The sequence below is a fragment of the Procambarus clarkii genome, chromosome 33 (assembly GCF_040958095.1).
Source record: "Procambarus clarkii isolate CNS0578487 chromosome 33, FALCON_Pclarkii_2.0, whole genome shotgun sequence".
Taxonomy (NCBI): Eukaryota; Metazoa; Arthropoda; class Malacostraca; order Decapoda; family Cambaridae; genus Procambarus; species Procambarus clarkii.
Window position 1 is genome coordinate 8,174,800 of NC_091182.1, and position 18,538 is coordinate 8,193,337.

General features: G+C 45.5%; 2 protein-coding genes and 1 long non-coding RNA gene across 3 annotated transcripts in view; 1 reads left to right on the top strand and 2 right to left on the bottom strand.

Annotated features, from left to right (window-relative positions):
* The window catches only part of LOC123753250 (uncharacterized), a 31,527-nt gene extending 24,796 nt beyond the window's left edge, over positions 1-6,731 (bottom strand). The window contains exon 1 of the mRNA XM_045735236.2: positions 6,670-6,731. The gene's annotated coding sequence lies outside the window, so the exon portion shown is untranslated. The remainder of the gene's footprint in view (positions 1-6,669) is intronic.
* A 4,606-nt stretch (positions 6,732-11,337) lies between these two features.
* On the bottom strand, positions 11,338-14,586 carry LOC138370717 (A-kinase anchor protein 5-like). Its single transcript, XM_069335315.1, has 3 exons — positions 14,577-14,586; positions 12,322-12,749; positions 11,338-11,721 (listed from the first exon to the last, which is right to left on the bottom strand). Exons 1-3 carry the CDS (start codon positions 14,584-14,586, stop codon positions 11,338-11,340), a joined length of 822 nt encoding a protein of 273 aa, XP_069191416.1.
* Positions 14,587-14,714: 128 nt separating this feature from the next.
* On the top strand, positions 14,715-17,881 carry LOC138370682 (uncharacterized). The gene is made up of 3 exons (XR_011230205.1): positions 14,715-15,013; positions 16,200-16,287; positions 17,664-17,881. It is a non-coding gene; the product is annotated as an uncharacterized lncRNA (long non-coding RNA).
* The last annotated feature ends 657 nt before the right edge of the window (positions 17,882-18,538 follow it).

Below are 18,538 nucleotides of genomic sequence, written 5' to 3' on the forward strand. Positions count from 1 at the left end.
ACAGACCCTCACCTGTCACCCATCAATCACTTCTCATTTGACCCAGGGCGTTTCACTCCCCTCACACACAAACGCCCCGCCAGTTCCCTGCGAGACTTCATCCGCTACACACGCGTCATACAGCTCCATGTCATGGAAAGGCGAAGCTCTACAGCATGCATGAAATGCGGAGTGTTTTATATTCCATCACCGAATCAAGTGTGTCGGCTGCAATGCGCTAGCTGTGAAAAACCGCCCCTAGGACATTACGACATCAAATGCAAGCGATATCAGCAGATTTTCTGTGATAACCGTGAGTGTTATTCATATTTAATATTCCACAGTTCATTTTATGGCATCCACAGGTGAAATATCGCGTGTAAACTACTATAGTGTGAGAATATTAACTCATTCGGTCTATTACATTCCACACAGTTAAATATGTTCTTTCCAATTTCAGTTTACAAAACCGTGAAGTGTCCATATTGCTCACCCACCCCGCGAGGAGGTCATCGCCGGAATGAAACTTCACATAAACGTAGGTAACATATAAAATACACTTCTCGTATCTGTATTTCATCCACTTGCAAGCGAACACACATGCATAATAATAAACATATTTTTTCCCCATTCACCCATGCTGAATATCATGCAGGTACTGCGACATGTACAAATCTTTCCTTGCACGTTGCGTATAGATCTCGACACATACCTGATTGAAGTGTTTGTTTCAAGAGTGTGTTGAAATGAGTCATGTGAGAGTTTCTCTTGTAGATGGTATGGTACGCCCTTACACTTACAAGTGTGCTCCCCATCATGTGTGGTGAACGAATATGTTTTAGGTCTGAGAGCAATTAACTGGTTAATAATCTTAGAGCCTATTTCAGACTTGAGCAATCCTAGTTCACCTTCTCGCGCTTTAGAGTAGGATGGATGTGTGACATTAAAATTGCTAAAATCCATACAGTCGAAGAGAGGAGACTTATTCAACTCTTCAAACACATCCTGACAGTCCAGTTTAATGATGAAAGAGTCTGTGTCTGTATATAACAGACTCGCTTTATCCCCATACGCAGGTTTGACAACATCATACCAGAACTCATAGAGTCGCCTCTTAGCAATTTGAAGTATATGGTAACCCAGATACGTAGGAGTGTTGACTAGGAGAGACTTCTGCTTGATAGTACATATCACACGATCCTTACTTAACAAAAGACTCCGCTTGAAGAATGGGTTTCGAGCATGTTTCAGGAAATGACTACGATCTGTGACCAAATAGTGTTTGTTCCCATATTTAGATACATCTGTGAGACTCTTTCCATATATAGAGTTTGATACGAGTTTGAAAGCCTTTTTTTTTTATCGCGCATTTGGTACTGGCTCGTTCACGAACATTGGTTTCAATGAAGTCTTTAAGGTAACTCTCCTGCTCGAATTCGTAGATGTCGTGAACTTTAGCTACTTCTAATCCAATGCGCATGAGCAACTGTAACAAGTCCAGACTAACGAGGTAATCTTTCTGAGGAAGGTGAGAAGCAATTAATTTAGTGTTGTTTTTAGGCAGTCCACGACTTTCTTCTGTAAGAATATTCTTACTGTAGGGTGAAATGTGATCCTCAGTAATGCATGTATGTGAAAGAATTAGGGGCAGTTCATCTGTATACCTAGCTACCTCAGGTCGGACCTGGAGTGTATCACACAACACCCAATACCCCTTGGTCCCGTCACATGGGATATTCTCCAAACCTTGCTCCAGCAGTACGTCACACTCATCATGTGTCAGTTTCCGGATCCCACCCCGAGGGAGTAGTTCAGTCATACACGCCCCGTAAAGACTATTAAAGTCTAAGTAGATGATGTAGCTACTATCTTCCCCTAGATCTAAGCCTGTGTGCCTGTTCTCCACATTCGTGTACTGTCTCGTCACACTGGTGAACCCACCTCGGAGATTCCGACGAAGTAAATCATATAACAATGGGTCTGACACAACATCAAGTTGAACTTTCGATTTAAGCAAGAACGCATCCCAAGCAAATGAGGGTAAAGAAATGTAGTGTGAAATGTCTAATTTGTAGAGAGCAAGCATGGTGTCTCGCCAGACTGTGAACACATCGGCTAGCAATCCTGTGTCCACTTTGAGGTAAAGGAGCAGATACTCCCCTATGTTACGACATTTAGCCAAATCAAAAATTTCTAAGGCTTGTTTATAATCTGTTTCTGACAACTCTTCGTCTTTTAGTGTATTGTAAAACTTATCACGAGAAGGAAGGTGTGGTTCATCTAACACAGACATAGAGGATAAATAATCATAGCAGAATGATTGTTTACCCGTGAGCAGTTTTGGGATGGCCGCTTTATTTACCCCTTTTAACATAGCCAAAGTGAATGTGGTAGGTTTCCCACTATCGATATGATCCTTGGCTATTCTTCCTAGCGAGCCGTTGAGAAGGGCTAAACTATCCAAAAATCTTAAGTTGTTCACATCAACTTTCATAAATTTAAATCCATCCTTGGCTAATATATCTATTTCACTCCCTTGTCGATCTCTCATCTCGTTTAGGATTACTCCTAAATCATAGGAAGCGTTGTGGGAGAAAGTGTATAGGAACTTGTATGAATTTATACATTGCAAATTACATCTATCACAGTAAGCTGCTTGATAATTGTGGAATCTTACTGTGTGGTCGTGATGACGGACTTTGATTACATCTTCTCCGTTAAAAGGTACATCACAGAGTTCACAGGCTGTTTTTGTCTCAAATATCACCTGCTGTTGCTGTGACATGTGAAGTTCATAGGATGCTAACCCCTTCTTGATTCTATCCCATGACGCTTCTAGCGTGGTTACAAAGTGATTGACCGCATCTTTACCCAAATAAGTATTTTTCTCAACAATATTCTTCTGTCTGTCAATGATGATGTACGCATACGCCACTGCGTTGTGACGTGTTTCTATCATTCCCTTAGGGTTCGAGCGGTCTAGCATGCACTCAAAGTCATAAAAGCACATGTGACTAGGACCATAACCCCGTCCATAGTTACGGAAAGTAATCTTCCTCTCTGGTGGGTAGAATTTGAGAGTTTGATGTACTTTGCATGTACTTTCATGGCTCTGCATGCTATCTGCAGGGAGTGATATTAAACAACAATGACAGAAGCTGTGATGACTTGGGATTAGATCTGGATTGATGCTCATATTACGTACATATTGGTTAAAATCCTTAATTAATACTAAATGTTGAGCTTCCAACATCAGCAATGGTATGACATCTGTATATCCTCCTCTTCCCTTCCTAGCCAGTGTAATGTAGTGTCGTTGTTGTCGTCTAGCATTTTCATCTCTTTCTAGTGAATAGATGAATATACTGACTTTATTCATTTTCTCTACCTTGAGAATATCCTCAAACGTCACTGCAGAATTGACATCTGCTGGCCATTTCATGTGTCTGAGACACCAACTAGCATTCACAGATCTAGCGCGAATATTATCTAGGTGCATTCCCTTAGCTAAACATTTATAAGCTGCAACACACTGCATAAGGCAGATATCAGCCTCTCCCTCTGGATTGAAAACCAACTGCTTTCCACGCAAGCCTTTAGGATAGTCTACATGCGAGCCTAATCTTATCGGATGTTCTATCTGACCACAGTTAATGTAAAACCCGGTGAGCCGCTCAACCAAGACATTGGACCCTTCCTTCGCTTCCAGATACTGGGATATTTTCTCTGTCAATTCATCAGCCCAAAAATCAATAAGAGTTTCTACTTCCTCTAGAGTAATTCTTTGCCCCTCACCTCTTATGGGAAAGCCGTCGTTATTTATAGGATCCAATAGATTATCCTCACCGTCTTGTTGTACATTTAAATTTCTCACAATTAGAGTGATGTCTGGGTAAATTAGGAGGAATGGGTGTTGTGGGGAGAAAAGGGATCGAACCTCATTAATGAAAAAATCCCTGTATGTTCTCAGATAGAGTCCTGGTGAGGTGTTAACATGTTCTGGTATGGAGAATGAAAGCCTGACGTAGCTGCCGTTATAGTTGTCAATTCGATCCAGCAACTGAGGTTGAATTTCTAGCGCAGGTGGAGGGGAGGGGGAAAGAGGTGGAGGGGGTGATGGGATAGGGCTGGGAGGGGTGGGGGGTGGTGATAACCCTCCCCCTCCGAGATGAATGGGTGAGACCGCTGGCTCAGCTACTACGCCTGACGGTGCTAATAAGTCAGAATTGACAGACGCTGGCGGGTCAAGGTCACGGTCTGCTGAGCTGTCGTCTGAGTCACTGTCTGAGATGAAAATGGTACGATTCTCACCACTGCTGCTGCTGCTGCTGCTGCTGCTGTTGCTGTCATAGCTGTCGCTGATTGATTGGGGTATGGGGCTGGGGGAGGAAATGGGGGTTGAGTGAGGGCGTGAACGAGACCTCCTCCTCCCCTCCCTGTGAGAGCCGGAAGTGGCTACTGTCCGCCCTGCTGTGTCACTCTCACTGCCACTGCAGCTGCAGCTGTCGCTGGATGCCAAATCTATGCACAGCGGTGTGTCGTCTGTAAAAAAAAGAAAACATATTATCTCTAGAAAGAATGAACCATATATATATATATATATATATATATATATATATATATATATATATATATATATATATATATATATATGAGGCTAGGGGACAGACTAGTGTGGATTAATATGTTTAGGAAATAGACTGAAATCAGACAGTAATAATAACTTACTTATGTCCTGGTGAAGGGGTTGAGCAGGTGCGTGTGTATGAATTCGTAACATCGTGTTAACAGGGGGCGATACGGTCTCGTAGCCTCCCATCTGGCGGCGTGGCTGAGCCTGATGAAGGGGTGGGGGGTGGCCGCGAGTGAGATGTGCACTCCTTAGCTCAGTGTGTGAGGAATGGGGTATAGGCTCGATGACGTCGATCTGTTCCCTCCGTCGATTGAGGTATGGATTATAACCTGAAATGGAACAAATGATATTCAGCATGGGTGAATGGGGAAAAAATATGTTTATTATTATGCATGTGTGTTCGCTTGCAAGTGGATGAAATACAGATACGAGAAGTGTATTTTATATGTTACCTACGTTTATGTGAAGTTTCATTCCGGCGATGACCTCCTCGCGGGGTGGGTGAGCAATATGGACACTTCACGGTTTTGTAAACTGAAATTGGAAAGAACATATTTAACTGTGTGGAATGTAATAGACCGAATGAGTTAATATTCTCACACTATAGTAGTTTACACGCGATATTTCACCTGTGGATGCCATAAAATGAACTGTGGAATATTAAATATGAATAACACTCACGGTTATCACAGAAAATCTGCTGACATCGCTTGCATTTGATGTCGTAATGTCCTAGGGGCGGTTTTTCACAGCTAGCGCATTGCAGCCGACACACTTGATTCGGTGATGGAATATAAAACACTCCGCATTTCATGCATGCTGTAGAGCTTCGCCTTTCCATGACATGGAGCTGTATGACGCGTGTGTAGCGGATGAAGTCTCGCAGGGAACTGGCGGGGCGTTTGTGTGTGAGGGGAGTGAAACGACCTGGGTCAAATGAGAAGTGATTGATGGGTGACAGGTGAGGGTCTGTCTGTCGGCAGCAGTAAGTACCTCGCGCCTCCTTACCGGAATCCACAGTGTAAGGGGACCCGCCGTGGGACGAACATCAACACTCTGAAGACAACAAAAACCACCGCGACATTGAAAAACGCTTTAGGTAATGGTACACTCCCCTCCTGCAGGAGACTTTGCCCTCATCCTCACACACACACACACACACACACACACACACACACACACACACACACACACACACACACTTAGCTCTTCCTGTAGGGGACGTTAATGGTTTGTCTAACCACATAATGGCCCGCTGCAGTCTCACAACGAGAGTGACTTCTCTCTTTCTTGACCCGAACACGGAAAAAGCAGTCAGGCTCCAACCTGCGACCAGTACGCTTACCCCGTCGCGACATTGAAAAACGCTTTAGGTAATGGTACACTCCCCTCCTGCAGGAGACTTTGCCCTCATCCTCACACACACACTTAGCTCTTCCTGTAGGGGACGTTAATGGTTTGTCTAACCACATAATGGCCCAGAGCACTCTCTCCAGACGAAGGGGAAGCTCCATCCAACCCCCCACCCAAAACAACGTAACAGACTGTGTTGCCTTCTCCTCACATCTACACACTAACTCACGATTAAGGCTACGCAAAAACACGCATACATATTCTTTTACTCCTTCCTCCATCTTCCTTCTATTTTCTTACTCTATCACTTGCTAAACACACATATTCATTTCACTCCTTCCTCTTACTCCACCACTTACTCGCGCGCGCGGGGTGGGGGGCCGCACCTGCTCACCCGCCACTCAGGGCTGCCTCCGACACGCGCCAAACTTCCGGGAAATTCCCTTACCCCCTGTGACTAGACACCCGCGCTGTGACGACGACGTCGCGTACCACCTGGCACTCATCAACATGACCTCCCCTCTTTCATGACCACATACCCAAACACAACACGCTCACACGCGTCCGAAACGCGCCAAAAATTCCCCCAAAATCCCCCAAAACCTGTGCGACTACACACCTGCGCACCAGCTGTCGGATGGCACTCCAGGGAGTGCCAGCTGGCAGCTGGTGCGCGCGGTCGTAGTCGTATATTTCACTACTGCCTTTAAGGAGGAGGCCAACTGTTGACGGAGAACTCGTCCACAACTATACATGTCCACCAACCAGTAACGCGAGCCTCGAACTGAGCCTGGTGTCGGCCCACATGTCCTCAGGTCAGTTTGTCCAACTGGCGGTCGTCACTTAAGACACTTAAGTTAAAAACAATAACTATTGTTTGTTCTCATATAAAATTAGTACCATTATATATAAAATTTCAACGTATAGTTAGGCGTAGACTAGGTTAGGTTGGGTTCTCTTGGCGGTTATTTGTAGTTACAGTACATCGGTGAACCATTTAAGAAATTGCAATTCGTACAGAGATCGTCAGCTGAGCAATGTTCGAACGTCATCAGTTGTGAGTCGTGTCTAACCGTTTTCCTTCATAAACAGGTGGTTTGGCGGCTGTATTAACGAGCATTTGCCCTATGTTGCAGCACATCATCATAAACAAAGGGCAAAGTCGATTCCATGCACCCGCCTAACCCCTGTTTATGAATGAAAAACGGTTTATACACGACTCACAACTGATGACGTCCGAACACTTCTAAAATAAGTGCTTCGCTGACGACTTTTGTTCGAACCACAACGCTGTAAATGCAGCCCGTCCTCCAAACAAAGATCCAAAAGTGATTACATGCACCCGCCAAACCCCCTGTTTATGAATGAAAAGCGGTTTACACACGACTCACAACTGCTGACGTTCGAACATATCCGGAACAAGTGTTTCACTAACGAATTTTGTTCGAATCACAACGCTATAAATGCTTCACCCACGTACTACAAATACAAATAATCACCAACAGAACCTAAACACCTAACCTAACCAATGATAAATATGCACATTATGCTAATAAATAATAATAATAATTTATATATGAAAACATTCCTTTATCGAATAAACAGCATGTTTATGCGAATTAATGTCAATTGATGAATGCGTCTTTGGGATCAACCGTTGGATGGAATGGACTTGGTCTGAGAACGAGTTGCAGCATGACGACGACGGTAATGATACCAATATGCCCTCTTGCAACTCCCTGACCGTATAGCACTTGACGTTATTCTGTTGGGTTATGTGTGGAATTAATAACTGCATGACGCTTCATGATGCTTCATGCGGTTGGTACACGAACAAGGGGACACAGGTGGAAACTGAGTACCCAAATGAGCCACAGACACATTAGAAAAGAACTTTTTCCCAGTCGTCAGTAAATGGAATGCAATAGGAAGTGATGTGGTGGAGGCTGACTATACAGTTTCATATGTACATATGATAGAACTCGAGAAGCTCAGGAATCTGTACACCAGTAGATTGACGGGTGAGAGGCGGTACCAAAGAGGCAAAAGCCCAACACCCGCAAACACAACTAGGCAAACACAACTAGGCAAGCACACACACACACACACACACACACACACACTACTGATACCCCAACCCGTTCTCGCAAATTTAATAAGGCAATATTGACTTATTAAATATGTGCATAGGTGACATACTAAACATAATAGTTTCCCTTGAAAAGCTTCATAGAAAACACCGACCTTAACTAACCTACTTAGTATGTTAAGATAAGCATCTTATTGCTTCGTAATTACAATTATTACCTAACCTATACCTATAATAGGTTAAGTAACAATTGTAATTACGAAGCTATAAGATGCTTATTTTAACATACTAAGTAGGTTAGGTAAGGTCGGTGTTTTCTATGAAGCTTTTCAAGGGAAACTATTATGTTTAGTATGTCACCTATGCACATATTTATTAAGTCAATATTGACTTATTAAATTTGCGAGAACAGGTTGCAAACCCCGAGGAGAAGTGTTCCAAGAGGGCTAGCAGACTTCTTCAATAGTACTTAAAGACTCTCAGCTTGTTCCCTCTCTTTAACCGATTTCTGATTGTCCAGGAACAACACTGGAGCACCAGTAGAGCAGGAGCTAGTCCACCGGCTCACAATACATTGTCCAGGAACAACACTGGAGCACCAGTAGAGCAGGAGCTAGTCCACCGGGGCCACAATACATTGTCCAGGAACAACACTGGAGCACCAGTAGAGCAGGAGCTAGTCCACCGGGGCCACAATACATTGTCCAGGAACAACACTGGAGCACCAGTAGAGCAGGAGCTAGTGCACCGGGGCCACAATACATTGGTCCGGCGTTCGAATCCCGGGCTTGGTGAGACGTTTGTCAACGTTTTACTTATAATATGAGCGGATGCCTCTGTCCATCAGGCCTTGGTGGATAGATACGTGATGGTGAGCTAACTCATGTGAGCTGCGTTCTGGGGACGATGAGCCACTGACAACGGCCACCTTGGTACGTGTTACGGCCCTCTCGGGTCGCAACTGGGTTCGTACTCTGATGTTATTAGAGGAAGGGTATCCGGCCCCAAGCCAGTAGTGGCTTTCAAGGGATGAGATCCGTGACGCAAGTAAAATAAAAGGGGAAGGGAAAGAAAGGCAAAAACTTAAGATTATAATTAATACCTTCACCAATAAATAATATATAAAAGTTACACAGGGGAAGGGGTATTAACACTTATTTACACTGTAGTCTTCTTCTGAAGACTCTGGATCCTTTCGGTGCTGAGTCCTCGGTGCTCTCGTGGTCTCTTGACGAATCCTTCGATCAAGCTGAGTCTACCCCTGACACAGGCCAGCCAAAACACCGTTCCACTGGGGGCACCGCCGTGGAGGCCGTCAACCACAAGTCCAGCAGAACAGCTGGCAGGTTCCGGATCAGCAACGCTGGTCAGGCCACTCCACGAGCGATACTAGGGTAGCGCCCTAGTCAGGAGCCTCGTGTGATACCACAGATCACTCTCCTGTCTACTATACCCCAGTGGTTAATCGTCTCCAGCAGTCGGTCCCGGGTACGACAATCCTTCACTGCCGCTTCACAGGCAGGGTAACACCACAGTGTTCCTCCGGGAGGCGACTCACAGCTGCTGCAGCAAAGCACAAGGTATGGGGACGGCTGCCTTGGGTAGACTGACCCAACTTCCCTTACAGCAGTCCCAGGTCGACTCTGTAAGCAGACACGTCATCAATAACAGGGACACACTAAAGCACCTCACTTACAGGCTCAGACACAAACGCCCGACGTATCCACTCCATAGATGGCGTTGTCGTCTGAGCACCACCTCACCAGAGGTCAGCAGCGGCGGTGTTGTGAGCTGCACAGGACTGGAAACTGGCCCTTGTGGCCAGTACACTTCGTCCTCACCAGGTGTCGTCGTCCATTTGGAGGGGGTTTCGGGAGCTGACCCACAGATGGCGCGGTCGTCACTGCTCCGTGCTCGGACGCTGGATTCGGGTCCGTAACAGTACGCCGGACGGGCTTCCTATCCCACACAACACCAAATACCAAAGGGACACAATGTTAGAACATGAGCACGAGGGATATTAAAGACTGACGTTTGTAAGAGGCGAGGCAACGTTTGTTTACATACAGAGACTAAGTCACGTGTGTGTGAATACCATGATAACACTTTCCTGGGAGTGACCAGCTGCCTCTTGTGGGTCAATAGTAGCTGCCTCGTGTGGGTCAATAGTAGCTGCCTCTTGTGGGTCAATAGTAGCTGCCTCATGTGGGTCAATAGTAGCTGCCTCTTGTGGGTCAATAGTAGCTGCCTCTTGTGGGTCAATAGTAGCTGCCTCGTGTGGGTCAATAGTAGCTGCCTCGTGTGGGTCAATAGTAACTGCCTCGTGTGGGTCAATAGTAACTGCCTCGTGTGGGTCAATAGTAGCTGCCTCTTGTGGGTCAATAGTAGCTGCCTCTTGTGAGTCAATAGGAACTGCCTCGTGTGGGTCAATAGTAGCTGCCTCTTGTGGGTCAATAGTAGCTGCCTCTTGTGGGTCAATAGTAGCTGCCTCTTGTGAGTCAATAGTAACTGCCTCGTGTGGGTCAAGAGTAGCTGCCTCTTGTGGGTCAATAGTAGCTGCCTCATGTGGGTCAAGAGTAGCTGCCTCTTGTGAGTCAATAGTAGCTGCCTCTTGTGGGTCAATAGTAGCTGCCTCTTGTGGGTCAATAGTAGCTGCCTCATGTGGGTCAATAGTAGCTGCCTCTTGTGGGTCAATAGTAGCTGCCTCTTGTGGGTCAATAGTAGCTGCCTCTTGTGGGTCAATAGTAGCTGCTACCTCGTGTGAGTCAATAGTAGGTGCATCGTGTGGGTCAATAGTAGCTGCCTCGTGTGGGTCAATAGTAGCTGCCTCGTGAGGGTCAATAGTAGCTGCCTCTTGTGGGTCAATAGTAGCTGCCTCGTGTGGGTCAGTAGTAGCTGCCTCTTGTTGGTCAATAGTAGCTGCCTCGTGTGGGTCAATAGTAGCTGCCTCTTGTGGGTCAATAGTAGCTGCCTCCTGTGGGTCAATAGTAGCTTCCTCTTGTGGGTCAATAGTAGCTGCCTCGTGTGGGTCAATACTAGCTGCCTCGTGTGGGTCAATAGTAGCTGCCTCGTGTAGGTCAATAGTAGCTGCCTCGTGTGGGTCAATAGTAGCGGCCACGTGTGTTTCAATAGTAGCTGCCTCGTGTGGGTCAATAATAGCTGCCTCTTGTGGGTAAATAATAGCTGCCTCTTGTGGGTCAATAGTAGCTGCCTCATTTGGGTCAATAGTGGCTGTCTCGTGTGGGTCAATAGTAGCTGCCTCGTGTGGGTCAATAGTAGCTGCCTAGTGTGGGTCAGAAGTAGCTGCCTCATGTGGGTCAATAGTAGCTGCCTCTTGTGGGTCAATAGTAGCTGCCTCTTGTGGGTCAATAGTAGCTGCCTCATTTGGGTCAATAGTGGCTGTCTCGTGTGGGTCAATAGGAGCTGCCTCTTGTGGGTCAATAGTAGCTGCCTCGTCTTGATCAAGAGAAGCTGCCTCGTGGGGGTCAATAGTAGCTCCCTCGTGTGGGTCAGTAGCAACTCCCTCGTGTGGGTCAATAGTAGCTGTCTCACGTGGGCCATTAGTAGCTGCCTCGTATTTGTCAATAGCAGCTGCCTCGTATTGGTCAGTAGCAACTCCCTCGTGTGGGTCAATAGTAGCTGTCTCACGTAGGTCATTAGTAGCTGCCTAGTGTGGGTCAATAGTAGCTGCCTCGTGTGGGTCAATAGTAGCTGCCTCGTGTGGGTCAATAATAGCTGTCTCGTGTGGGTCAATAGTAGCTGCCTCGTGTTGGTCAATTGTAGCTGCCTCTTGTGGGTCAATAGTAGCTGCCTCGTGTGGGTCAATAGTAGCTGCCTAGTGTGGGTCAATAGCAGCTGTCTCGTGTGGGTCAATAGTATCTGCCTCTTGTGGGTCAATAGTAGCTGCCTCGTGTGGGTCAATAGTAGCTTCCTCTTGTGGGTCAATAGTAGCTGCCTCGGGTGGGTCAATAGTAGCTGCCTCGTGTGGGTCAATTGTAGCTGCCTCGTGTGGGTCAATAGTAGCTGCCTCGTGTGGGTCAATAGTAGCGGCCACGTGTGGGTCAATAGTAGCTGCCTCGTGTGGGTCAATAATAGCTGCCTCTTGTGGGTAAATAATAGCTGCCTCTTGTGGGTCAATAGTAGCTGCCTCATTTGGGTCAATAGTGGCTGTCTCGTATGGGTCAAAAGTAGCTGCCTCGTGTGGGTCAATAGTAGCTGCCTAGTGTGGGTCAGAAGTAGCTGCCTCATGTGGGTCAATAGTAGCTACCTCTTGTGGGTCAATAGTAGCTGCCTCTTGTGGGTCAATAGTAGCTGCCTCATTTGGGTCAATAGTGGCTGTCTCGTGTGGGTCAATAGTAGCTGCCTCTTGTGGGTCAATAGTAGCTGCCTCGTGTGGATCAATAGTAGCTGCCTCGTCTTGGTCAAGAGAAGCTGCCTCGTGGGGGTCAAAAGTAGCTCCCTCGTGTGGGTCAGTAGCAACTCCCTCGTGTTGGTCAATAGTAGCTGTCTCACGTGGGTCATTAGTAGCGGCCTCGTATGGGTCAATAGTAGCTCCCTCGTGTGGGTCAGTAGCAACTCCCTCGTGTGGGTCAATAGTAGCTGTCTCACGTGGGTCATTAGTAGCTGCCTCGTATGGGTCAATAGCAGCTGCCTCGTATGGGTCAGTAGCAACTCCCTCGTTTGGGTCAATAGTAGCTGTCTCACGTAGGTCATTAGTAGCTGCCTAGTGTGGGTCAATAGTAGCTGCCTCGTGTGGGTCAATAATAGCTGTCTCGTGTGGGTCAATAGTAGCTGCCTCGTGTGGGTCAATTGTAGCTGCCTCTTGTGGGTCAATAGTAGCTGCCTCGTGTGGGTCAATAGTAGCTGCCTAGTGTGGGTCAATAGCAGCTGTCTCGTGTGGGTCAATAGTAGCTGCCTCTTGTGGGTCAATAGTAGCTGCCTCGTGTGGGTCAATAGTAGCTTCCTCTTGTGGGTCAATAGTAGCTGCCTCGTGTGGGTCAATAGTAGCTGCCTCGTGTGGGTCAATTGTAGCTGCCTCGTGTGGGCCAATAGTAGCTGCCTCGTGTGGGTCAATAGTAGCTGCCACGTGTGGGTCAATAGTAGCTGCCTCGTCTGGGTCAATAATAGCTGCCTCTTGTGGGTAAATAATAGCTGCCTCTTGTGGGTCAATAGTAGCTGCCTCATTTGGGTCAATAGTGGCTGTCTCGTATGGGTCAATAGTAGCTGCCTCGTGTGGGTCAATAGTAGCTGCCTAGTGTGGGTCAGAAGTAGCTGCTTCATGTGGGTCAATAGTAGCTGCCTCTTGTGGGTCAATAGTAGGTGCCTCTTGTGGGTCAATAGTAGCTGCCTCATTTGGGTCAATAGTGGCTGTCTCGTGTGGGTCAATAGTAGCTGCCTCTTGTGGGTCAATAGTAGCTGCCTCGTGTGGATCAATAGTCGCTGCCTCGTCTTGGTCAAGAGAAGCTGCCTCGTATGGGTCAGCAGCAACTCCCTCGTGTGGGTCAATAGTAGCTGTCTCACGTGGGTCATTAGTAGCTGCCTCGTATGGGTCAATAGTAGCTGCCTATTGTGGGTGAATAGTAGCTGCCTCTTGTGGGTCAATAGTAGCAGCCTCGTTTGTGTCAATAGTAGCTGTCTCCCAAGGGTCAACAGTGGCTGCCTCGTATGCGTTAATATTATCTGCCTCACATGGGTCAATAGTAGCTGCTTCGTGTGGGTCAATAGTAGCTGCCTCGTGTGGCTCAATAGTAGCTGCCTCGTGTGGGTCATGAGGAAGCTACGAGTAGAGACTACGGGAATTAATCCTCACGTCACTGGGAGACAGAAATGTTGAAGGGGACATGATCACCACATACAAGATCCTCAGTGGAATTGATAGGGTAGATAAAGACAGACTATTTACCACAAGGGCACACGCAGTAGGGGACACAGGTGGAAATTGAGTGCCCAAATGAGCCATAGAGACGTTAGAAAGATTTTTTCAGTGAAGAGTAGTAGTGAAATGGATTGCATTAGAAAGTGATGTGGTGGAAGCTGACTCCATACACAGCTTCAAGTGAAGATATGATAGAGCCCAATAGGCTCAGGAACCTGTATATTATTTGTTTGACAGTTGAGAGGCGGGACCAAAGAACTAGAGCTCAACTCCCGCAAGCACAATTAGGTGAGTATACACTCGAGGCTGAACACCATAACCGGTTACTGTACCTGGCCCCTGGCCTAGACCCCAACACACACTCGAGGCTGAACACCTTAACCGGTTACTGTACCTGGCCCCTGGCCTAGACCCCAACACACACACGAGGCTGAACACCATAACCGGTTACTGTACCTGGCCCCTGGCCTAGACCCCAACACACACACACAAGGCCGAACACCATAACCGGTTACTGTACCTGGCCCCTGGCCTAGACCGCAGCATAACAGTTACAGAAGGCGTTATGGAGCCTCCATGCTACTAGGTTGGTGTGGTAGTGGGTTTAATGTCCAGTAGAGAAATATGTGCCTTTAATACATACTCACACTTGCTCATATTTCACATTAATAGAAATAAACTATATTAATATTGTTGAAGTGACTTGTTACTTGTGAATTATTTGTAAGTGAGACGGCCTCATGTGAGGTGAGGTGAATGACGTCATAGGTAGTTGACCCATCAGGCCTAGGTAGTCAGGAGTCGCGGCGGCCAGTGTGGCGCGGGTCGTCGTGGGGAGAGGTGCTGCTCGCCGCCCACCACAGGCCAAGGTAGTCAGGAGTCGAGGCGGCCAGTGTGGCGCAGGCCGTCGTGGGGAGAGGTGCTGCTCACCGCCCACCACAGGCCAAGGTAGTCAGGAGTCGCGGCGGGCAGTGTGGCGTGGGCCGTCGTGGGGAGAGGTGCTGCTCACCGCCCGCCTCACTGGTGTTACTAATTAGCCACCTGAACAGTGCTGTAGATCAGGTTACCTGCGCCAGGCTTACAGGCAAGTTACTCTAGATGTTTAGTTATTTTATTATATTGTTTTCTGTTGGTAGAACAATATTTGCTGATTTTCTAATTAACCATGGCTACAAAATATTAAAACTTTATTTAAAATAATTCAATTAGCTCTGGTTTACTTGTTAGTAAATATGATAGTGTAATATACCTTTGTCTATTAGTTGACAATTTTACCTTGCTCAAGACTTTTCATGAAGCTTATTAAAACAAAATTAAATTCTAAAACGACTGCTATGTGATTAACTGTTCCATAACAGCGGCGTGTGTTAACTTTATAGTGAAATTGAACCTTCGACCAAAAGCAGGTGGAAAAAGTTTACAAAATATTAGTTAAATTCTGGCAGTTACAAGGTATTTCTTGTGAATTATCAGACTTCAGGCTTTGAAATTCGGACCAAAGACTTTTAATTTAGCAAGTGTCACTCTTCACTCCCCCCCCCCCCCTCTCCGACCATCCTATGTGAATGCAACTAGCCATCCTGACTCAATGTCGTGCACGCTGCAGCCAACACCAGAGACGCCATAATTAACATTAACCTCCTGTGTAACTAAGCACTATATTTTGTCCAATACAAGTAAATATTAATGTATATTTATATAGTGTATAGGTCTGATAGTTGTTGGACATTATAGCTCCCGAGTGTATTCCAACCAGTCTCCCTCGCGTAATAAATAACTATGTATAATAATAGTTCACGTATGAAAAGCTATTTTAAATGAATCTAGTGTTAAAATGTATGAACTGTTGGGGGTCAGAGCACGGAGGAGCATAGATTGAGGTAAAGTTGTGTGTGAAGCGTTCTTCACGTTCATGTTTGGCTGCAGGGTTAACGATCACTTGGCCGTTGTTGAGAACGGTCATGTTTGGCTGCCAGCGTTAACGATCACTTGGCCGTTGAGAACGGTCATGTTTGGCTGCCGGGTTAACGACCACTTGGCCGTTGATAAGAACGGTCATTTATTGGCTGCCCGGGTTAACGACCACTTAGCTGTTGAGAACGGCCTGTGGATGAGTCAAGTCTGAGGTTGGGTTTCGCCGTTGTGGTAAGTCGGCTTTTTAGATCAACCAAAGTCTGACCTGATCGATTGTTTAGCGGGATATTTCTCAAACTTTACATGAAGATGTGTTCATTTTATTATTTTGAGGTATTTAATATTTGTAATTTCAGATATATGTACGAGAGTGCATCAGTACAACGGCACTGCAGTAATGGTCAACCAGACCCAAGAAATTGGTCTCGCACAACGGCACTGCAGGTATGGAGGGATTAAAGTTACTTTGAAAAACTTCTCTTGAATTGCAGTGGTCATAATGGTCCCACAAGAACAATAAGTGAAGTGTTTAATAATTTTAAATTAATCATTTAACTCGCTATACCATGAAGCGGTGTTCTTGTAATAGGTATAGTCTAATGTAATTTGTGCATCAACCATTTAAGTGGTAAACCATTTTTTTGCCCAGTAATTTGACCATTTAGTGGTAGGTAGTGTAACATGGTTAATGTCAATCTAACATTTTTGGGTACATTTCAATTCTCTTGCCTCCCCTCTCCATCCATCCTTCTGTCAGTCTCTATCCCACCAGTCGAATCAATTATAGACAAAAATTACCCAAGAGGGTGATGCTTCAGCTGGGGTTAGAAGACTGTCCTGCGAGAGGAAAGTTGTAGAATGAGGGTAAAGTGTCGGGGCAAAACCTAACAAGCTGAATATACCGTCGGGGGACAGTTTCGGGAGGCTGACCACTTGGCAGCTACGTGGCCATCATCCGCATCTTGTACCAAGGTATTGGTAGCTCTGGAACGCTGCAGCAATTCTACAGATCAACAGATATTGTGGTCAGGTGGCAGGCCCTGTGAAGTGTTATAGGTAAACGTTTCTGGGTCTCCAGAACTGCGTAACGTAGTTTACCTGGTTTGTTGTTAGTGCTAAGTGTCCCTCATTATTGCGAGAAGACTATATAATTGGCAGAGCTCCTATGACCACAGGATAAAAGGTTTTAAAGCAGGGACACTAGACTACTCAAGGGGTCTATGGTTTTGCTGGGAATGAAGCATACTAATGTCACTGGGGGATGTTCCCTTTGTCCAAGCTAACAAAAAAGGCTCCGAAGGAAGCGAGTTTCAGGCCGGATGTTTACCGAAGGTTTCCTTCATCCAAGACTAGAGCGTGTTAACTTCCTTTCGGATGCTTCCTGAAGTTGTCGGAATGAGTAACTTGGGTAGAACCTTCCTCTATAGACTGGATGTGTGTTCCCGTACAAAATGTTGTCACTGGAGAGGGGCCAGTTTCTTGGCAGCTTTTCCTATTAGAGATTCTGGGCAGTCACTTGACTGCCCCAGATCTCCTCCAAGCCTTTCTCCAGATTACTCTGATCACTAGTTATACCTTTGACTCGGGTTCCCAGGGAGAAAGGTAGATCTCTTGAGAAACCGGGTGGCAGGATGTTTATAAACGTGAAGGTTTCAGACTTTGTAATAAACCTTTATGGGCCTCTTTCTCCATCTATATATATACATACACAGGTACCTAGGAAGGGCAGCTCCTCCCAATGGTAAATTTCAGGTCTGGATGAACTTAGCCCATTCATGGATGGGTTGAACTGTAGTAAACCAACCTCTCTTTTTCGACAGGTCAAATGCTCGTTTCCAGCATCCGTCCTCAGGCCAGGCTCATTAGTGGTGACCGTCCCCCCCCCCCCCCCTTCGTTAGCTCCCGGTCAAATGTATTCATCCGGTTTAACATTGTGTAAACAATTGGTTGTCATGCGTTAATATTATAATTTCAATTTCAATGTAAAGTTAGGGGGTAGGTTAGATTAGGTGTTAAGGTGGCATATTCATGTAAAATTAAAAGTGGTTCAATTTGCTTATAAATTTTTTTATGAAATGTATATAGAAAGGGCTGCAGCTGGTCCAAGTTTCATCATCACACCCTAAACAGAAAAGGAGAAAAAAAATAAACAACGAATTATGCAACGAATTTTCAAATAGTTTCAGGGAACACACGTGTCAACTAAAATCATTTCTATAACACTCAGATATTAAATTTAGCACATAATAAAGGATTCTAGTGATCAGTTTTATCAAAAAAGTGTTTAGTGCAATAATATAATTTTTCAAAGTTACCCTACTAAAAAAATATGCAATTTATGATATTTATAAATTTTTATAAAATCAACAAATAGACTTTGGACTAAAATGTCTACTAGAGTCTGTAGAAGCACAAACGCTACATATAAGGTGTAATTTGCATATAAATTGATTAATAAATGAAAGCTCTTTTCAGAGTAAAATAAAGATCCAAGTTCGGCCACCTGTAGCTGAGCTTGACTTCGACAGATTTCGTTCATAATTTGCACCCTTGCAGATAGGCATCCATTGAGCAAGGTGTGCAAGTTTCATGCAAATCCGTTGATAACAAACGAGAAAAAAAATTGGCAAAAAAAAAAAGAAAAAAAAAAATTAAATATAAATATATTGAACATACATATTACAATTATTACAAG

What these genes read in the sequence shown, in the direction of transcription:
- LOC138370717 (XM_069335315.1), bottom strand. An exon ending in CTACTATTGACCCACAAGAG is followed by an intron (nt 11,722 to 12,321) that starts GTAGCTACTATT and finishes GACCCACACTAG; the next exon opens with GCAGCTACTAATGACCTACG.